Here is a 22116-nt window from a genome sequence, read left to right on the forward strand (position 1 = left end):
TCAAGGGACTGATGATATATCAATTCTTTAATCTAAATATTTATTCTTGTCTTTCATGCTTGCGATATTTATTTAAGACGGATAATTGTGCACCGTATAAAGGAATTTAAGAGCTTGGAAATTTCAATTATTCATTTATTAGCCCTAAGATTGGATTCCAATCCCAGTCATTTCTTATTTCACCCCTATTTAGTCATTGGTAGTAAATCTCTAAGAACATTGCATGAGATATAGATAGTAGTATCATAATTAGTGAAAAGACTGGAAACCATACCACAGACAAAATTATTGGCCATTTATACTGCACAATTAGCTTTCATTCAATGCAGTTTCCACATTGAATAAATGGTAAATGTGCTGCATAAATAGTTATTAATGGCAGTCATTTTGATTTAGTCTTTCTCCAGAAACTTATCACGGTGGTTTCAGGAAGCTGAATGATAATTTAGTTGCAATAAAAATGTAAGGTTAAAAGTTATTGGGCATTCTATTCTTTAACCTTCATAATGTTATTAAGGAGCGAGTTAAACAACCCTTTAATAAGAATTTAAAAAGTTAAGCAGTGTTTGGTGTCCATTAGTGGAGCTCTACTCATGTGCAATTTAAACTCTCCTTATCACCTGACATACAGTGAGCAGGAAATATAAATGCTGTTTTTATCCAGGGATAAGTGTTTCTTTCACAGGTGTCGACAAATTGAAATGATTCCAGCAGTATAAATTCTTCGATAGTCATTTGCAGAAACCTGCAGAAATGTAATGATTCAAAACTATTTACACTCTGGATTAATGTCAAAAGTGCAGCATAAAATACCTGTTTTATTCACCACTCAAATTATGAGTTTTGGTTCTGTTACTATCTTGAGAGATGGCTCTTATATAAAACTAACAAGATCAATCTCCCTAAAATATCAGACATTCAAAAGGATGTGTTGCCTTTAATACCATTTAACCAGGTGTTCGTATAATCATCTTCAAAAAAGCAATGCCATAATAGTTGACCAAGCCTTGTGTCATGTTTTACTTTGACCTTTTTGCACAGAATAATCACTTATTTAAATATTTATCGAATCTGCAGTTTTAGACCAATAGTTTGCATCACATCTTCCTATAAAATGGGCTTAATAGTTCAAACAGGATGGCATAACTAAAACAAAAAATCAGGAACACATTCAGTAACTTGTTTAATAAAATTATTATTTCACTTTTTGATACATGCGTGAAAATTGAGGAACTGAGATTGAACTGAACAGCGTGGGTTTTAAACACAGATGGTATTAGGTTTTAAGCCAGATGAGCAACTTTACTGCTTTTTCTTTCCTTTGGTAAATCCTTCATCAATTATTTTACAGAGGCTTCACTCACGAATTGTAGATCTTTCATCTGGGGACCTGTTCCCTGATGTAGAGAGGAATAAAAGCCCAATCCAGTCAAGAACTACAGAGGCTCAAATTCAGGTGGGTCCTCACTTCCTTCCTAAATGTTTTTTCTTCATGAGAACAAACTTTTTTTATATATAAAAACCCTTGTGTCATAGATGAAAAATAATGCCCATCCTCAAAAACATTAGTAGAGTGGATAAAAAAGTATTCACCCATTTACCATTCGAAAAATGTCCTCAGAAATTCAATATCTTGTCCTCAGCTGATAGGGTAACCAGAAAGTGTCACACTGTACTGAAAGGAATAAATCTCCGTCATTTCCCTGAGACACTGTTTTTTAGTATTGATTACATCTAACCTCTCTGAGAAATGGAAAAGAGCTTTTTATTAAAGTCCACATACCACATTACTCATCTTATATTTATGATATATTATGTATGAACTTTTAAAAATTCATGTGCTCTGCAGTTTTCGGGAAGAAGGGTTTGTAATAAGCATGTGAGGTGACATTTGTCAGTACAGACTGTGGCTTTCATCTCTACCTTTAAAGGGTACTATTATAAAAATAAATTTAAATCAATCAATTTGCAGCAATGTGAGTGAGTGATTCCAGTGAGTGATCCAGTGGATCCAGTGAGTGATTCCAATTTATAAGCTGCGCACTTAAAATAGTAATTGGTTGTCAAACATTCACATATTTATCAGTCGGATCTCATATCCTTTGAGAGTATTAATAGTTATGATCAAAATATTTAAATTCTATTACACAACAATGTGTAATTAAAATAATTGTAGGTATAATCTTTCAGAGCAACAAATTGAATTTTTAACAATTAAGCAAGGCAAAAAATTGTGATTAAAATGAATTGATCAAGTAGGACTAGCAGATATCTGCTGGCCAACGCTCAGTACCTTACATCACATCATATTTATTCTCAGCTGTTTTCATAAAAAAAATTCAAGTGATTTATTAATAGCTTCAGGAACTGATAATCAAAAAAAAGTATTCATGTTTTCTTTGAACCCTCCTTTTTCCATTTGATTGGCTGCAATCTTACAATTGCATTATTTAGTTAACAGAAAATATCTACAGAGAATAATTATTTGTTGAACTTCAGTAAAGCATGGAAATGCTAAATTTAGAAATGGTTGTGTCTAACTATGCACCTGGCAAATTAATTTATACAAAGTGGCAAAGAAAATCAAATGCAGCAACCGATGCTTCCATACGCGCACACCAAAGAGTATTTTATTATTCAAAAAGTGTGATCTAAACTTAATTAGTCTCTTCCTTGGAGCTGTTTTCTAGTCACAGCCAAGTGAAATCACATTCGATATGTGGTGATAGGCTTCCCATTACTGAATCAAATGTAAACTGTCAATAAATACAATAACTGGGACCTGCGGTTGTTGACAAGTGCAGCATGAAGAAAAATGCAATATTGCAGAGAGAAAAATATTTTTGCTAAAAATTTAACCAGATAGCAAAATCTAAAATTAAACGTCTTAGGGAAAATCGCTTTCCTTATTTTGGTGTTAGTATTTAATGTATTTAATCTGTTGATGGTAGTTTTATAGTCTTGTGATAACTTAGAAAACTAATCCTGTAGCTGGCCATTCTTTCACGGAGTATCACTTTGTGTACGAATTCTAACATCCCTGGAAATACTGTAGTTTTGTCATATAGGGTTTGCGATTTTTAAATTAATATTAAAATCATGCATGTTGAAATCTTTAAATAATGTGTGAATATCCTTTTATACATTGTTTGATTCCTTTCGAAAGCACTCAGGCAGTAAAACAAGAGTAAAAACAAAAATGGTTTGGAATTGCATAGAGTAATTTCAGGATAGAGACCAGGAAGTATTTCTTTACGCGAAGGGGTAATTAAGGACTGGAATAGGTTACCAGAAAAGGCTGACAAACTTGTAGTGATTACATCATTACATGCAGTGTATGGAGCATTGGTAGCTATCATGACATCTACTGCCAGCCAACAAAAAGACTGAAAATGCAATAAATGCAGCTACTTGCCCACTAATTACACAAAATCTATTATTAAAACCAAACACGTGAACGTGATTTCAAAGAATTAATCTTCCTTGACTGGGGTCTGATGTTTCCAGGGAGGACTGGGAGCACTGCTGATTCACTGACATGGAAATTTACCACCACGGGCAACTAAACCTGCAATTCTGGAGCTATAAGTTGTTCCATCCAACTCCAGTATACTCGCTAAAACGGTCTGATCTTATTTCAACAGCGTATATAGGGATATGACTTAGGGATATAAGACTATGATTCACAGTCATATTGGATCTTGAAACATGATGTGGCTGCTTTGTGTTTTCAAAAATAAGTGTGAGGGTTAATTTAAATTTGTGACCCTGCAGTGAAGTAAGGACTGACACAAATATCGTACAATTAATCAAGGTTTATTAATTCAGATTAATAATGGTTATAAATAATTAAAAGAATACATCTAATTATGCTCATGTATCCAGGTATAATGTAGCTAACAATGATTTAAGTTGCCCAAACCAAATGCTGTGGGAGAGCAAATGTCCCATTTAAGTCCTCAAAAGGTATCCAAGTATTGTTGTATGGTTTCCAGTTCGATATCATCCAAAAGTATCCAAGTATTATTGTACGTTTATTGTTGTTTAAATCATAGTCTTGAACTTCCTTCTTTAGAAGCTGGAATATAGTTTGCGAATCCCAAGTTCCAATTTCTTCCTTCTCCCTCTCTCTTTCGAATCGATCTCTGTTTATACTGTTGATTAGGTGACCTTTCACTTATTGTTTTTGCAAGATGGTTCCTTTGTAAAACCAAATGCCATATAGTTCTCTCCAGCTGCAGACCGTATTCCATGAAAAAATGACTGATAAGGAATGAAAACAATTTGTTGTCTATAAATAATTTTTTGTTTCTCCACCTTGAGCAAGGATCTTCTTCGAAGCTAGTCACAACTAACTCCCCTCGCATGGGATTGATCATGTTTCAAATATATATAAACATCACAAATATAATTTGAGGTATTACTTAACACATTAATTACAGAATCCTACATAAAGAAGGATTGAAAGACTCATTTATTTTATCTCTTCTCCTAAATGAAAATGAAGACATGTGGTCATAAAGGATAGGACAGGATTTATTTTGCAATGGAAGATGGCATAAACATCCACATTATATCAAAGCGGTGTATTAAAAATATGTCCACGGCCAGAATGTGTCCACTGGCTCCGAATCCCCAGAGGATACAGTTCAAAATCCTCAACCCGCTTTCAAAGCCCTTCATGGCCTTGCTCCACCCTACTTCTGTGATCCGCTAACTCCGTACCGACCAGTCCACTCCCTCCATTCAGTGAACTCCGGCCTCCTCAATATCTCCCACCCTGCCCGCCCCACCGCCGGCGGTCGGGCCCTCAGCCTCTCTGCCCCCACCATCTGGAACTTGATCACACATTCCCTTCACCTTTCTGCCTCTCTTGCCTCCTTCAAGGCCCATCTCAAAAACCCTCCTCTTCTCCCTGCCCACCACCACTCCTGATCCCAACTCCAATCTCTATTCCAAATCTTGCACTGTCCAGCGTCTTGGGACGTCCTCCTGATGTGAAAGGCGCTATACAAATGTAATTTGTTCTTCTTGTTGTTTTTCTGATTGAATATGAATGGGGAATGGTCAATTCAAGTGTGTGATTTTTCTGATATCATTTTTCTGTTAACAGGAGCCTCAGCAGAACCCACAATCCAGTATAAATGTTCTAAAATGTCACAGTCAATTAAACTTGACAGTACCTAGCCAACTTTATCCCAGGAGCAGCTGTAGCAGCAGTGAACTCTCGCTTTCAAGTGCCTGCAGTGAACTTTCAAGTGGTTCCTTTACTTGGAATGATGGAAAGACATGCAGTAAAAGGGTACAGTTTGAGTCTTATTAAATTAAGTTAATTTGACAAGTGTGTTTCAAGAATAGTGTGATTCATTTGGTTTGATAACGGTAATTCATATAAAGAATTATACGGATATTTTATAAGTCAGTTCGTATGGATCAGAACGAGTAGCAATTTAACAAGTTTAAAACAACTAAGCAAGCCTCTTATCAATAAATTGCAGTATAAAAATCTATTTCTACCCTGTATATGTTGCCATTGACATATAATGATAGTGTGAAGGGCAGTAAAATGCATCTTCTCCCCTGGCTAGAAAACTTTTGTTTTCTCCTTTGCGCTTCAATTGCTTATATCATGTAAAAAATTAAATGGGATTGGTGAGATCATCACTATTGTACAAGAAAATGAATGCAATTTAGATCAATGAACAACAGTTTTTGCTATTGTTTTAAAACTACAAAATGAGTTTATATTGCATTCCCCCCTTCCCTTGATGTGTGCAGGGGAATGCATCGCCTCCACAAAATTGTCCTTCTCCTCCAAGATAATCTTGGAGGTCACAGACAACCCCAGGCCCCTCTTCTCCACTACCAACTGGCTCCTCCATCCTCCTGCTCACCCTTCGTTCATCCCCTCCTCCAACTCCAACTGCGAGGAGTTGCTGGTCTTCCTTAAGACCAAAATCGAGGGGATTCGTTCAGCCACCTCTGCCCTTCCAACTGCTGCTCCCATCCCTCCCTCTACAACTTCAACCTTGTCTCCCCCTCTTCTCTCACCACCATCATAATCCATATGAAACTGACCTCCAGCTCCCTCGACCCGCATCCTTACCCCTCTCCTTACTTCCCAGCTCCACCTCCTTGACCCTCTACTTACAGACATCATCAATCTCTCCTTGTCAACTGGCACTGTTCCCACCACCTTAAAAACAGCCGTCATCACCCCTATCCTCAAAAAACCTTCCCTGGACCCATCCTTGCTCTCTAACCGGTGCCTCATCTCCAACCTCCCTTTCCTTTCCAAGGTCCTGGAATGAGTCATTGCTTCCCAGCTTTTCTCCTTCCTCTCTCGCCACTCCTTCACGAACCTCTCCAATCGAGTTTCCATACAGCACAGAAGTTGCTTTGGTCAAAGTGACAAATTACATTTTGTCTATCTGTTACCAGGGCTCCCTCTGTCTCCTTGACCTCTCTGCTGCCATTGACACCGTTGACCACTCTATCCTCCTCCACCACCTCTCCTCTCACTTCACCTTCATGGTTCTATCCTTGACTGGTTCAGATTCTACCTCTCACAGCATCTCCACTTTGTCTCCACAAACGACTTCTCCTGCAGCCCCCGCACCATCTCATATGGCGTTCCTCAGGGCACTGTCCATGGTCCCCTCCTCTTCAACATCTACATGCTCCATCTTGATGACATCATCCGCAGATATGGGATCAACTTCCACATGTATGCGAATGACACCCAACTCTATCTCTCTGCTTCCCCCCGCGACTTAATTTTACAACTAAGGATGGAAACTGTTAAACATGTAAAATTGATGTCTGTCAGACATCAAGTCCTGGATGAGTGCTAACTTTCTCCAGTTGAACGTCAACAAGACCGAGGCCTTCCTGATTCGGTCCCATCAGCGCCTCCACACCTCAGACACTGGCAGCATTACTATCCAGGGATGCACACACCACCTCACCGAGCGTCTTGTTTGACCCTCAACTGTCCTCGCCTTCAAAGCCCTCCATGATCTTGCTCCTTCCTACCTCCGTGACCATCAACCTGTCTGCTCCCTCTGCTCAGCAGGCTCAGGTGCTTCATGTGCTCCTCCAGGCCCGCCCCACCATCGGCGGTCAGGCCTTCAGCTTCTCTGCCCCAACCCTCTGTAACACCACAGTTCCTTCGCCTTGCTCCCTCCCTTGCCTCCCTTCAAGGTACGTCTCAAGACCCTCCTCTTTGACCGCGTCTGCGGCTATGCTCCTACTCCTACTCTCTGTACCCTCCACCCTTCCCCCCGATCCCAACCCCCAACCCCCAGCTCCGATCAGTTTGTTGTTTTTGGTAGGGCTTTGCTCTCATCAAAGTACTATATTTGGCTTTGAGTGCACAGCATTGAGAGCAGAAAATATATTAAAAATATAAACATTAAAAATAACTGCATTAAAAATAGAAAGCATCAAACAAAAAACCTTTTATCCATCAGGTTTGCACCTTCCACAGCCACACAACATCTATACTATCAAGGTCTGAGCTAAATACAATAGCTTTCTTATATCTACATCATTTCTTCCTGTCATCATTTTAAAGACCTTGATCTCGCCCTCCATCAATAACTTATCCAATGCTCCAAGGTCCTTTGGAATTTTAGATACGTGATCACCAGTGATCCATCCATACTATGTTATTGAATTGAAATGAAATTGTGCACCCTAAAAGTATTTTGAGGTATGCTTGCCAAGAGAGTCAATTGATTTGAGGATAAATCATGCCTTTCATTTTACATGCTTAACAGTTTCCACCCTAAGTGGTAAAATTAAGCGTATGTTTCCCAAGATTTGATATTTGGAAGCTTAGAAAATGCTTATGTTTTAATACATAATCCTAAATATGATCTTATACCTGGAGCAATATTTTGACTACTGTACTAAAATATGAATTACCAACCTATTATTATATTTGCTGTTTTCAATATTTATATCTTCATCTTAGGTCTATGGATACTCCAGTTTTGTATGTTTTCAGATCACATATGATACTAAAAATTAATATAAATAGTCAATTATAGTTATTTGAAAACAGTTATCCAACATGTGACAAGATCAAGTTAACAGATGATATCTTTTTGGTGGTTCATATTTAACATGCCACCCAAAAAAAATTCTGATCCATGATTTTCAAATAAATAGCTGCATGTTACCAAATAGTTCTTTAATGTCGTCTATGATTTACGAGATTGGTGAGCTAATGGTATTGGATAATATTATGGTAGTGAAACGACTCGTGTTAGGACAGTTTTATTAATGAATTCATTAACCTAGACACTAAAATATTTTGAAATCATTTTCTTTCCCTTTCTACTTATTTCTACTTAGAAGTAAAAACATTTCCAGCTTTTAAAACTTGTAGTTTTTTTTTTACTCTCTCCTTCTCCCCTTCAACTCCTACATACACTTTTGGAGTTGGAAATATTTTTTGTCCTTTAGCTGAAAATTGGCTTTGCAAAATTTTGTTGGACACCTCTTACATGTATTGTATCTTAATAAAACAGATTACAATTTAGCAAGTTTCTATCTCAGTATCAAATACTGTGTAATATTTTTTATATGAGCATTATGTAGCTATCCTTCAGTTTGAATTGCTAACATTGAGCTTTCCTATTTTAGTCTTCTATAAACTGGGAAAAGAGAGTAAGTATTGGCTCTTCACTTCCTAGCAACCTCTCCAGTCCCTCAGAAGAACTACCTCCGACCCGAGAAAAAGAAAGTCACATCTTAGAAGGACTAAAGAGACTGCAAAAGAGAAAACCATTATTGGAGCCACCAAATCTATCATCAAAATGGGCTTACAAAGACTGCATGAACTCCAATGAAGGAATTTACTCTCTTGGATTAAAGTATAGTGGCCATAGCAGGATTAAAGATCAACTACCATTTAAGACTATTGATGTAGGCATGTGTTTGGAAAATAACAAAATCTTTGAATATGACTCTGATTCACATGATGATGTAGATGATGACTGCACAGCCATCATTACTGCAGTAAATGAGGTGCCTAGCAAAGACTGCAGATCATTCTGTACAAAGCTGAAGCATAGCATTTCTGATAGTCTTTTCGGATCGGATCACAATGAAAAATATGTATCTGGAAGGAATACGCATCTGAGCTCAAGGGAAAAGCCTGAAAAACTGACCAGTTTTATTGGCAACATGGAATTGAGTGGAAAACTATGTATTGGCGATAAATCACCTGCAAAGAAATTAGAGTACAGTTCAAGTAAAGTAGATTACAAAGATGTAACTCTCCGGCTATCTGACACAGAGGATATGGAGGTTCTAGATGAGCTGCAAGTAGAAGGTAATGAAGAAATAGATTCTTCTGATTTCAGAACAGATTTGCTGACTGACAAACAGTCATCAATAAGTCATCCAAGCCTCCTTAATTGTAAGAAAACATTTTTGTCATCTGCAGATAAGGATGAAGACCATCTTTCACCATGCTCTGACAAAAAGCCAAAGACTTTTAATTTGAAAAAACAAAATTGTCAAGCAAACAATATTGTAAAACCATCATTGGAGGAATGTATTACAGTAGTGTTTGATGCTGAAGATGGCCAACCAATTAATTTCAATTCCCAGCAGACAGACAATGCATCTGTTGCATTAAATGAAACCTCTGACTCAGTTCCTTCAGGTATGCCTACTACAGAGCTGGAAATTCGAGGTCTTATATGTTGTCAAAAAGGAAATGATGCAAGAAATTACACAGTTCTAGAATCACTGGAATGCCATTCAGAACAAAAACCTTCAGAAGACTGTGCAATTAACAAAAACACTGTGAATAATGACTCTGTGAACTCTGATAGACCATTGTTGCTGCATGTTCCTCAGCAACAAAAATTAATGAAGCCAACTTATAATGCAGCTTATAAAACAAGCTGTGTATCTTCACAGCAGACATATGCTCCTCAAAAGCCACAGTTTACCAAAATTCCCAACAGAGGCAAAAGCTCACCGCAGAAAACCTCTAAAGTAAACATCAGCGACAATACATATTTATCATCCGGTCCTCTGGTCCAAGAAAAGTCACCATTATCATCCTCACCTGTCAAACTTTCCAAGTTTTTAAAGATGTCGAGTACTAATAGTAACCAAGGTGTGAAAAGTGATTCCGCCATTCCAAAATTTAGCCCACAACTTCTTCGGAACTCTAAAATCATGTTGAAAAACGATGTGGGAAAGAGTCAAGCCAGTACTGTTCAAGGATCTTCTTTATTGTCCAGGCGGCAGGTAACAGATCACAGAGACCCTCCTACACGAGACAAACATGATAATTCAGAACAAGAAGATGTCAATTCCCCTTCACCTCCACCTCCACCAGGCAGATCTACTTCATTGCTAATAAGACCAAGTTATGAACATTCTCCACATGTAGTAGTAAAGACTGGGTCTCCGATTCCAGTTGAAATTACGGAAGCATTTTTATCTTCATCGTTAAAACCACAAGGAGTTACAAGCACTGTTTCATCTTGCTTCCAGCTTGCACCAGAAATACAAAGCCAGCAATTCCACAAACATGTAGCTGAGTTTGATTCCGGTGACTCTCACCAGTGTCAAACTTCACTGCAACCAATTGATTCATTACAGCAGCCTCGGGACTCATCCAGAGTTTCACAGGATGTGTTGAATGGTTCCGCCGACAAAGATCATCTCAAAATGGACTGTTCAAGTCCTTCTCCACCATCGCATGGTCAGCCTTGTTCTCAAACATCTGTTAAAATGATTAAAAGTTCAACGTGTATTTCTTCAAACCAAAAAGACTCACCTCCACACAATACATCTTTTGCCAAAACCGGACAATTATGTGAAAATGCATTGGCATCGCAGCACAAACCTTGTAATAATTTACCACTGTCTTCACAAAGCCATACACAAAACATGAATGAATCTTCACTTCAGTCTCATCACTCCAGCCTGCCTATATCGAGTACCAGTGCTGGAAATGCAATTAGCTTTCCCTGTCCTGAAGAAAAGAGCCTGAAAACGCGTATTCCTGTTGGGCTGAAAGGTCTTGTAAAATCTCCCCCAATACTGAGGAAAAGTTCAACCATACCAGGAAAAAATGAGAAAGACAGTATTAATATCTCGTCTAAAGCAAATGTAGCTCAAGAAAAATCTAAAAGGGTTGATGCATCAGAAAACATCAAACATCTAGAACTACCAGAGCCAATATCTGATCCTGGGAAAAAAGGGTGCCTCCAAGATTATGTAAGTGTTCCTGTAACTTTGCCAGCAGAACTAGAAGATGAAATGAAGCATTGCATGAGCACAGCAGATGAGAAAGACTTGGATGGGTCAGAAGTCAAAGCTTTTAAGAGGTCAATTTCAGCTAATAACAAGCCTTACCTGAAACCTGCCCTGGGCATGAATGGTGCCAAAGCTCGAAGTCAGAGCTTCAGTAATCAGTCTGGTGAGAAGTCCGCTGTCTCGGTGGTAGATGGCCCGGGAAAGGTGCGAACCCAAATTATTACCAACACAACCGAAAGAGGTAATTCGCTAACCAGACCAAACTCCAACAGTGCGGGGGAAGGGTCACAACTTAAACCTGTGAGTGGTTCTTCAGCTACTCAAAGTCCATCACATTCTTCAAAAATTGCAGACACTGGCTATTCACGCCAAGCCTCGCATGGAAGTATGAGTAGCTCAAGTAGTCATCCTGGCAGTCCTAGTAAATTACCCTGTAGAACTCCACCAAAAGGAGAAGTTCTTCAAAGTTCTTCAAAGTTTGAAGGCAACCAGTCGCCGCCTCAAAAAGAAACCCGCAGCCTACCTCTAACTGACAGATTGAGTGACAAAAAGTCAAAACAGCTGCCTCAGAAAGGGAAAAACATAATGCAGACTAGGTGCGAGTCTCAATCGTCACCAAATATGACTTCTGTGGAAAGCCTAAGCAAATTACAGGGTCCCTCCAAACCTGATGTGGTGAAAGGTGTAAAGAAACAGGAGAATCCTTTAAAGAGGTCTGATGTTTCTAACAAGGTAGGCAACCCTGCTGTTTCTGTGGCACAGCCAAGCATTGAGGAGAAAGTCATGATGGGGATTCAGGAAAACATGCAGAAGGTGCAAGGGCAGGAGAAATCTCAGATATCAGAGATAAAACAAAAGACTGTCCCCTCAATAGCCAATTGGTTTGGCTTCCGAAAGAGCAAGCTGCCAACTCTGAACAGTAAAAAGTCAGATACTTCAAAATCAAAGGATGAAAAGAAAGAAACCAAAAGTGGATCTGGGTTAGGAATCAAGCCCACAAAACTAGACAAAAAAAAGGAGAAAAGGAAATGTGAGAAGGACTGTGAAAGAGAGATTGAGCTTAAAAAGGAAACTGAGAAATGTGATAGGAAAGTAGAAAGTGATTTTCCAACTAATTGTGGTGAGATCATTCCACACGAGGTGACCTACAGCAGACAATCAAGTCTTGGATCAAAACATCAAGTCTACAAGGATGAGAATGGCGTAACAAAGGACCAGTTCATGCAGGAGCTTCTATTCAGGTAACGTATTGAGTTATATTGGCATAGACGGTTATTTCAGTGCCTAATAGAGGGCTTTATTAAGTGGATCACTGGAGCATGAGCATAATGCAGGAATCCTAAGGTTCTTGGGTTACTAAAAATGCCACCTCTTCACACGGGTAAAATGGCCACCTTCCAGATTTGTCAGGTCACTGCCGACTCCATTCCTGTACACTGCATATATACAGGAAGTGACGTTTATGTTACTTTGACATCTTTGGCACAGAAAGCGACATCAGTAGAGTTTTAATCCAGAAAGTGGCCATTTTTTNAATGTAACCACAGCAATATAACAAATTTTCACTGGATCCTTGCTGCTGCAACATTTTTNAATAATATGGAATAATGCAATTTTATTTAACAACAGCTAACCTTAACTCATTAGATATTCTTACACTTACAAATGAAATATTTGGGGTTACACTTCAAATAATTAATTCTATATTTAATTATTCTATCCATTGAAGAGGTCATCACTAATTTACATTTAAGGATCTCTCAGATTCATTCATCAAATTGGAATATAAAAAATCAAATGCCCCAGAGTTTTTACCAAATTCTTTATTTTTAAAACAAGGGGGAAAGGTTAAAACCGAATCCACTAGCCTGATGCATTATGAAAGAATGCCAGCTTTCATAGCAGAGTTCAATTCAAACAATATACATTTTTTATACCTGCATCGGTGACCCTTTATCCCTGAGTTACTCCAAATCACACAGCCATAACCTCAGGCAAGAGCAGAAATTGCCAGTGAGAATACATAAAGAACACATTCCTTAAAATAATCCCCATTGAAAAAGCTACTTTGATAATGGATGGTGCTTGGAAAACATTCTAAAATGTGATATTTTCCCCCAATTCTTCCATATACATGAGGAGAATAAAATAAGTGGGATCCTATAACTTTAATAATCACTATCGATAATATTTCCAGCAGCAATTCACAACCACAAGTGACTCTGCACATTAATTATTACTTGTTTCTGTTTGCCTTAGCATCAGGGAAATCAAATATTGACAAGATATAAGGGTAAAGTTTGTTTTCTTTTACTGTTTTATATTGAAGATCTTATGAAATCAAGAAATCAGAAGCAACCCCAGATTACAAACATGTAAAGAAAATTAAGAAAAATAAATTAACTAATTTCTAGCCGATAGTTCAGTCAAAGGTAGCCAGTCAAACGTAGCTATCTGGCATAAGTTCTTACATTCAAAGCTTTGTTGAAGATATTTGATTTCCCCAATGCTAAGACAAACAGAAAACATTCCCTTTCAGTTATTATTCTGGAGTCCTATAGCTCAGTGATTAGAGCACTCGCTCCACAAGCGAGAGACCTGGGTTTCGGTCCTGGCAGGGCAAAATGTTGGACAGGTTTGCTTACTCCACATGACTCTGTTTACCTAGCAGTAAATAGGAAGCTGGTTATTAGTCATTGGTGGATCGCTTTTCTGGGTGTAATAATTCCTTATAAAACAATAATAATGACAACTTGATCATTCAATCTACGACTGTTTGTGGGACATTGCTGTGTGCAATTGGCTGCCGAGTTTCGCCCACAAAATATAGTCAATTCACTTTACAGTATATTCTGTGAAGCAATTTGGGATGTTTGGAAGATATGATAAGGTGATATATCGAATGCCAGGATTATTATTACCTAAATAATAGTTGAAAATGTAAAATATCAATAAAAAATTTTTTTTAAAAAACCTATTGGGTTCTGATGCACCTCATTGTTTTCTACTCATTAATGTTATTTCATAATTGACTAACTGCTCTTTGTGTATCGGGGATTGTGATTGTTTGGATAGATTCTTATATGGATGATGAAATCTGAAAATGGAAAAGTCAGTTGTCAGTCAGCCACACGTTAACTTATGAATGTGAAAGCTAAAGACAAAAATGGAAATGTCATGGCGAGAGATTGATAAAATTATTCGGGTTGTATTTGGCCCTATTTAAAGAGTTCTTTTTAAAGAAAAATATTTCAGTGGCTTGTTGATTATAATATCAAGGGACTTCTAAATCATTTTTAATAATTTGTCTTAATCAATAAATCTCACTATACACAAAAAAAATGCCCCAAAACATATGGGAATATTCTAACTCAAATTGTAACAGACAGATTTTATCATGACTGTGTCAGAAACATTTATCATTTGAAGGTCTGGAGACAGAAAGATACAACAGGGTTACTTTCAACATTAAAGGAGAATGAGCAATAGACTGATTGAAGAAGGATGGTGTAATTCATCAACTAAACCACTTTTACCTGCAGAGTTGATAAGAAGGCTGCTCATCAGATGGAAAATGGATCAAATCATGTTTCCTGCAGGAACATGCCTAAGGGCAACTCCCATAGCTCTGCATTTCCCAGCAACTCTATCAGCATTCAAGGAAACTATAAGAAGAATTGCAAAGTAAAGGCAGACACAGAGATTCAAAACGAAATCCATGTAAGTGCTTGGATTTAAAATAAATCCATATATTCTAAGAAATGAAAAAGCAGTGTAAATAATCTTACTATAAAGCATTTATGGAACAAATTAATATTTAATAAATACTTGGAAATTTATACCACATTTTTTATATATATATACATAAAAAAGTTTCTGTTTGACCGAGTGCTTAAAATCTATATAAAGATGACCAATATACAAGTACAGGTTAGATAGATCAGGTTTCAAATGTTAGGACAAGATGTTTGCGAGTTTTATTATCTCCCCTATTGCCCTCCAAGGTTATTAAGTTAATATCCAAAATAGAAACAATTCTTTAAAAAACTTCTGATGACACTGCATGCAATGACTCAATCGCTGCAAATGTTATTTTAACTAATCATTCAGATGTGTTTTTCTCACTTTTTGTTCTTAATAGTAACACAATGTGAATGCTTGTAATTGCAGAAGGAGTTGCTAATTGATTCTGAGGCTGAAGCTGATTCAAATCCTCGTAAAGGTTATGTTGGACTTTGGAAGCTGCCTGATTCTTCTCCAGGGAAACTTTCTAATTGGCATGTCTTAAATAATGAGAGTCAGGGGAAACAGAAGGTAAAAATTGTATTTATGCTGCCATATTAGTGTAGTTTGGCACTATCTTCTCAGAGGTTAAATGTATAAAATATTTAAGAACACAAAACTACAGAGGTCTAAATTTACCTAAAACCTACTCGTTAACCTTTATTTTTTTCATTAGAGTAAGCTCGCCATTGACAATTTACCTTTATTTCACGTGTTTCGAAATGTATCGCTTCACATGGTGGGACCCATGCCCTTTTATTGCTCCTGCTTTTATTGTTCATCCAATGTAAAAAGAGAGCTAATCGATATTGAAATAGAATAATTTCTGCTGGGGCTGTACAAGCACAAATAATTCAGGCCGCGGGGTGACTAGCGTACTGACCTAACTAGAGGAGCCAGTAAAGTACAGTATAAATACAAAGGTTCAAATCACTTCAATCTCTGCTCAAGATTACTTCTAAAATGGATACTTAAAAGTTCTTGAACAGTGGATTGAAAAATTGTAAATAACATTGGAAAAATAATCAGCATTCGGTGCCAGTTAGAGCTGTTCTGGGCAGGCCCAATGCACCGTCAACTCCTGTGAAAGCATTTTTTGAGCATGAAATCTGAATGCTGTTTTATGCTCCTAATCACTTTATTTCTGAAAGTGATATCATATTGCTTCCAGCAATAAATGGGGCATTAATATCTGCTGTGACATCCTAAAAAAAACAGCAAGCCATTTCCAGGAAAGAGGGAGGAAAAGTCTAAGGGTAAGGCAATGCATACTACGCTCTCAAACTTCCTAGCTCTAGGTAAAATGGCTTCTGGATAAGGTCTTTGGATATATAACTCGCCAACTCTCACTCGTCTACTCTGGTATTTGAAACTCTGAGAGCCTAAAAATAATTAGCAACATTTTTTTCCAAATAACATGTGGTTTCTTTTAATCATTTATATAAATAAAACCTGATGTCAAAATCCTTCAGAATGTAAATTTTAAAATATGCAATGTTTATACAATTTGTTGTTCAACTAAGCTCTATCATCCAAATAACGTTAACTTAGTATCTATATGAACTCAGAATTATTAAAGAAGCATTTAATTTGTGAAATACAAGTGGGTTCAAAAAGAGCTCTGTGTCCTTAGATTAATTGACTGGCTGGCTGGTCATTGCAGATGTGCTTTGCATTATTACGCCAGTGTACTAGGACACACAACACAAGCATATCTAAAACTGACCTTGTACTGTCAGAGAGAGGAGAGTGAATTGAAAGTCTGGAAATGTGCAACATGCAGGAAATTCAATCCTTGTGATCTGGAACTTTGATAGTAAAGTATAACCCCTTATCAGTCATTCAATTCAACCACGCTTCATTTAATGCTCTCCCGACAGATTAAAGCACAGTTTTTATAAACATGACTGCAAAAGATGCTGAAATTTGCGAGATGATTTATTTTTATAAATATGTATAATATTCTACTTACTGCACCTGAGATAGTATTATGTAATGTTTTTATTATGTAAAAAAATGCATTTTTTTAGTATTAAGATGTATAATTATTTCTCACTTTGCTGTATTTAGCCTAAAATTATGATGCAAAAGGTGTTCGAACACTGTCTGAATTATGTAAATGAGAACAGTTAAGAATAATTAATTCTGACTTGTGTCAGAACGCCACCTTCATCTCCAGAATCCATTCTCAGTGACTTGGTTTCAGTCACTATGCTACAGAATCAGCTTTCTGAAATACTTTACTATCATGGAATGAAGCTTTACATCTTGAATGTTTTTTGTGTGATTCAGCCTTTTATATGTTTGGAGGGTTGTTGTTGTATTACAGAATGCCATAGCAAATATTGAGATTTGAAAGTTATTAATCATTTTTTATAGTTTGCATACAATCAATTTGTCATAAGCAAACATAATTTTCTAGTAAAGCAAATAACTTCTTGCTGGTCTGGATGCATATGAGTTTAATTTTCCTATAATAATAACTGGTCCAGGAGATAGTACTTAGGAGTAAATGATTCTTACTTGTTTCTGGGTAGGAAACCTTTGAAGGACAATGAAGCAATTAAATACCAAGCAGGGTATCTTGAATTAACAATTGATGAACATTGCAAAATCATGAATACAACGTAAAGAATCTGACTAAGACTACTGGATTAATACAGTCCTTTCATAGTGATTTCTTAATTATATTCACTCAAAATCTTCCCATCTCAATCATTAATCTTACCAAAGCCTGAATCGGATACCCCTGGAGCCTGCAACATGCATATCTGGATAAAATGGCTTTTCTGTTCAGTTCCATATCACAGTCTGCCATTTGGGAACTACCTGATGCTGTCTATTGATTTTTTTTTAGCTCAACAGCATGGTTAATGTGCTTCTTACCAACTATTTTGATCATTACATTCCCATCTTTTTGATTTACACACTGCTTATCCTTCTTACTGGGTTCCTTCTGACTGCTTCATTTGACCTGAATTCTTTTCTTGTCAATCATGTGTTGGTCTTCTGTTACTCCTTCGCTCTCCCCTTTCATCATTACCCACTTTCTGCGCTTCACTGTTCGTCAATTTCTGTTATCTGAAATTCTTTTCTGTTCTGATCTTCTGGTCTCCTTTCTGATCTCTCTTGCTGATAGTCATACTGTCAGTGCATAAGACTGAGTCTGGGGACTGGCTGAGTGTGGCTTTTCTCTGGGATGTGAAGGGTACGGTTTCTCCTCTCAAGTTGAAGGAATTCTGTTACTTGACTGAACCACTCGATGAGTTGTATTCTGCCAGTGAAACTGCTTCTTTTACTGTCAGTAATGGCATTTCCAATTTCCAATTGAATTGTGCATATGTGTAAATGTTTTGTGTCTGTGTGGTTCAAGTGCTCCGAGGTGTGACCCACATGAAGACCACTATATAAATACAAGTTGTTGTTGGTGGTGTGGGTTTGACGTTTGCACTTGCTGTGGAAGTTCAGAATGAATAAAAGCGCCAAGTTGCACAAGGGAAAGCAAGACACACTCATGCAAAAGGTCATTTTGTGTGTTGTGTTCTATACCAAATGTCAGGCTTTTTATGGCTTCACTATTTGCCAATTTCGAACCGGTGTCCTAAGCTTCTGGTATGAGACCATGTTCCAGTAGGAGTGCATAAAATGGATCAGGAAACTGTGTTAAAGGAAGGTGCCTCTGTTTTAAAGGAAGATACCTGTACATTGACTAACTTATCACATTGACAGACTGGGAACAGTCCATTGTCCATTTGCAGTGATGTCACTGAGCAGAAATGCAGTTTTCTGTCTGTCACTGAAAGCAGAAAATATATAACACATAGAAAATAAAAAGGTCTGTATATATGTAATGGTACATTTGAGTTTTTGAAGGAATTGGATCACCGAGGTGGTGAGGCCTATATTGATCGACTAACTCTACACAGATAAGGTCTATTCACCAGTATGATATCTATCTACACACTTGATAAATGTGAGATTAAATTTGTAATGGTTGATAGATAGGTGAAGGGTAAGTCCAATAAACATTATGATACGGTTGTGTGTTGGATTCTGGAGCATGTGGTGAGCTCCAATTGTTACACTTGAATTGAGGAAATATTACTTCACTAACAAACAGCCAAACTGGGTGAGTCTCGATAGGTCGCATAGCCAATCTAGATTATGTTTTCCTCCAATTTTCTTTTCTCCCAATCTATCCTGAAGGCGCTTAACTACTAGAATAAGTTTCCACTGTTATTGCTCTGGTATCTTGCTTAAGTGATGTTTAGCAATGAGTACAGTACAGTCATCCAATTTGCCTCAGTACCCTGTTAGGAAGGTGAAACCACAGCACAGAAACTTAGTATATTTATTCATTTTAGTTTGTACTGATGACCTCCACAGCTAATATTCTGAAGGAGGTGTGGGTGTTGTAGTCTACATCTGTGTAAACCTATTGCTGAAGTGCATGTTTTTAATATTGCAAACCAGTCACCTAAAACTAATTTTTCCATTTTCATTTCAAAATTTATTGCAAGTATAATCATTATCTGAAATTTGCAAACACAGCTCGCGATAAATTGAACCTTTTAGGAACCAAAGCCACTGGAGCTTTGAAACTGTAATCCATGAGTTTCAGCAATTCAGACCCAGATATCCAGCAGAACTAATATAATATTAAGAATGTCCAGGAATAAATTTTGATTTTGTGCAATACTGTTTCAACTTCCTAATAATACGTTGTCAAATATAAGTAAATATGTGGCATTTCCAATGAGTTGGACTTTAACTCTGGGACGGGGACAAACTGTGATTGATTCCAATAATAATAAATAATCCAACGCCACTCTTCCTTTCAATTCTTTGGCAAAATAGCTAACTAATTCCTCTTGAATTTCCTGACCCACATTTGCCTACATCACCTCTCCAGATAGTCTGTGCCACACATCTACCACTCTGAAAATAATTAAACCTAAACTGTTTACTTCTGAGTTTGAGTCTGTGTCTTATTCTAGTTTGCCCATGTTAAACATAGTATTAGAGTTCAGTTTATCTACACAATTCAGGATCTTGATTCCTTCAAGATCTCCCAGTTCTCCCTCCAAATTCTGTTTAAATTTCAGCGAATTAAGGTGTACCCTCAAGGACTTAAGTATACCCTTAGTTAATTACCCCAAGATCCCATTTGCTGTCATTGCTGTTGCCACACACACACACAGAATATTTTCAGCAATGTATTCATTTGGTTCCCCCTGCCCCCCACCCCCCAAAAAAAACACATTCCCCCCAACCCTCTCCAGTGTTGTGACCTGGAGGCTAATGCAACTTATTTTATCTTCCCACTATTCTCCTTTCTGAATCTCATCAACGTGTTGGTCCACATTGAATGATATTTGCCACTGGTCACATACAATCACCCTCCCATAAAACCATGCATATAAAACTCTTATTTCTCCAGATATTTTCTCAATGTTAAGTTGTAATATTCTGAGAGCTGCTTTGAATGCACTATTGGCATCTCTGCTTTGTTGCTTAGTACATTTTACTGTTACAAAGCATAAGTAACAGTATGTATTTTGTTAAATCCAAATCAGCCTTGCTTTCAAATGTCATTCATGTTCAAGTATTTTTCCTGGACAATTTATTTTTGACTTGTTGAACTTTTATGATTTGTTTTTTATAGTTCAAACAAGCGTAGAATTTTGATAGGACAAACAGAGTAATTATGACTTTGTGGCCATTGCTGGCAGATGTAAATGGGCCTATAAAAGTATCTTTAGTGCCAAATTGCACAAGTTATATGTGTAATATTAATTGGGTAGTATTAATTTATAAGATGCTTTTCTTTGGGGTCTACTACTGCTCAGTCGGTAGTCCTGTAGCTCAGTGGTTAGAGCACTCGCTTTGTAAGCGAGTGACCTGAGTTCAATTTCAGGCAGGGCGAAACCTTGGGCAAGTTTCCTTATTCCACACGCCTAATAATAATCCCTCCAAAAACCAAAAACAATAATAAATTGGTCATTTTCAATCTACGACTGTTTGTGGGACATTGCTGTGCGCAATTGGCTGCCGCGTTCACCCATAAATATACAGTCAATTCACTTTACAGTGTGTTCTGTGAAGCGCTTTGGGACGTCCTCCCACGTGAAAAGCGCTATATCAAATGCAAGGATTATTATTATTATTATTATTATTAATATGCTCTGCTCTGTGTCAGAAGGATGTGGGTTCCCACTGAATATCAAGACTTGAACTTGTAGTCTGGGTTGACACTCCAGATAGTCCTGGAAGATTCCAGAGGGATGAGATTCCAGACAGCTGTATGTGCAGCAACATTCTCAATTCCTGCTCCTAATGCATTTTCCTCATTATAATCACTCATGCCGACTAAATGCCGACTAGAATTTTATCCCTCTGGAGTCCCAAGGCATGGAACACAGGTGGGATTTGATGTATAGTCTAGGCTAATACTCCAGTGTAGTACTAATAGGCTTAAAATTGTTGTAGGTTCAGTTTTTTGAACAGGTTATTAAAGGATTTTTCGTTCTGGCCAGTAATCCTCCACATTAATTGGCCTTTCAACTCACAGCTGTTTTGGGGACTGTGCTGAATTAAATTGCTGCTGCTTGGGGAAAATCTCCACCTGATTTACTCTGTTTATGTAGTATTTTAGAGCCACGAAAATTTGGCAACTTCTAAACTACAACCTTTATTGTAAGGCTTTGTGTAAGCTCTTTTAAGAACTACAGAATACCAACTTCAAAGTTAAGACTAAATGCAACAATTTACCAACTTTCAGCGGCTTTGTACTGCTACATAAATGGAGACCCAGGTGGATTTTGTACCTAACACACACCTAACTACCCCTGAAGTAATTATTTGCCAAGCACTTTGAGAGATATTTACGTGATAAATATCTTTTGTAAAAATTGTATTTCAAATGTACTCTTTTCCAACATAAAGCACAATAAACTGTGTATTTAATGCAGTAACAGTAATCAATACGGGTTGGTGAAATAAGCAAGCAAGAGGACCTGGGTTCGATTCCTGGGCAGGGCG

The 22116-nt window shown here is 37.4% G+C and overlaps 1 protein-coding gene across 1 annotated transcript in view; it reads left to right on the top strand.

Moving 5' to 3' along the window:
• Nucleotides 1-22116, top strand: part of nckap5l (NCK-associated protein 5-like) — a 291964-nt gene that overhangs the window by 240054 nt on the left and 29794 nt on the right. Inside the window, exons 11-15 of the mRNA XM_007896185.2 lie at nucleotides 1352-1456; nucleotides 5114-5302; nucleotides 8653-12533; nucleotides 14835-15012; nucleotides 15463-15606. Coding sequence (XP_007894376.2) covers nucleotides 1352-1456; nucleotides 5114-5302; nucleotides 8653-12533; nucleotides 14835-15012; nucleotides 15463-15606 — 4497 coding nt within the window. The remainder of the gene's footprint in view (nucleotides 1-1351; nucleotides 1457-5113; nucleotides 5303-8652; nucleotides 12534-14834; nucleotides 15013-15462; nucleotides 15607-22116) is intronic.

The sequence above is a fragment of the Callorhinchus milii genome, unplaced genomic scaffold (genome assembly GCF_018977255.1).
Source record: "Callorhinchus milii isolate IMCB2004 unplaced genomic scaffold, IMCB_Cmil_1.0 Scaffold6, whole genome shotgun sequence".
Taxonomy (NCBI): domain Eukaryota; kingdom Metazoa; phylum Chordata; class Chondrichthyes; order Chimaeriformes; family Callorhinchidae; genus Callorhinchus; species Callorhinchus milii.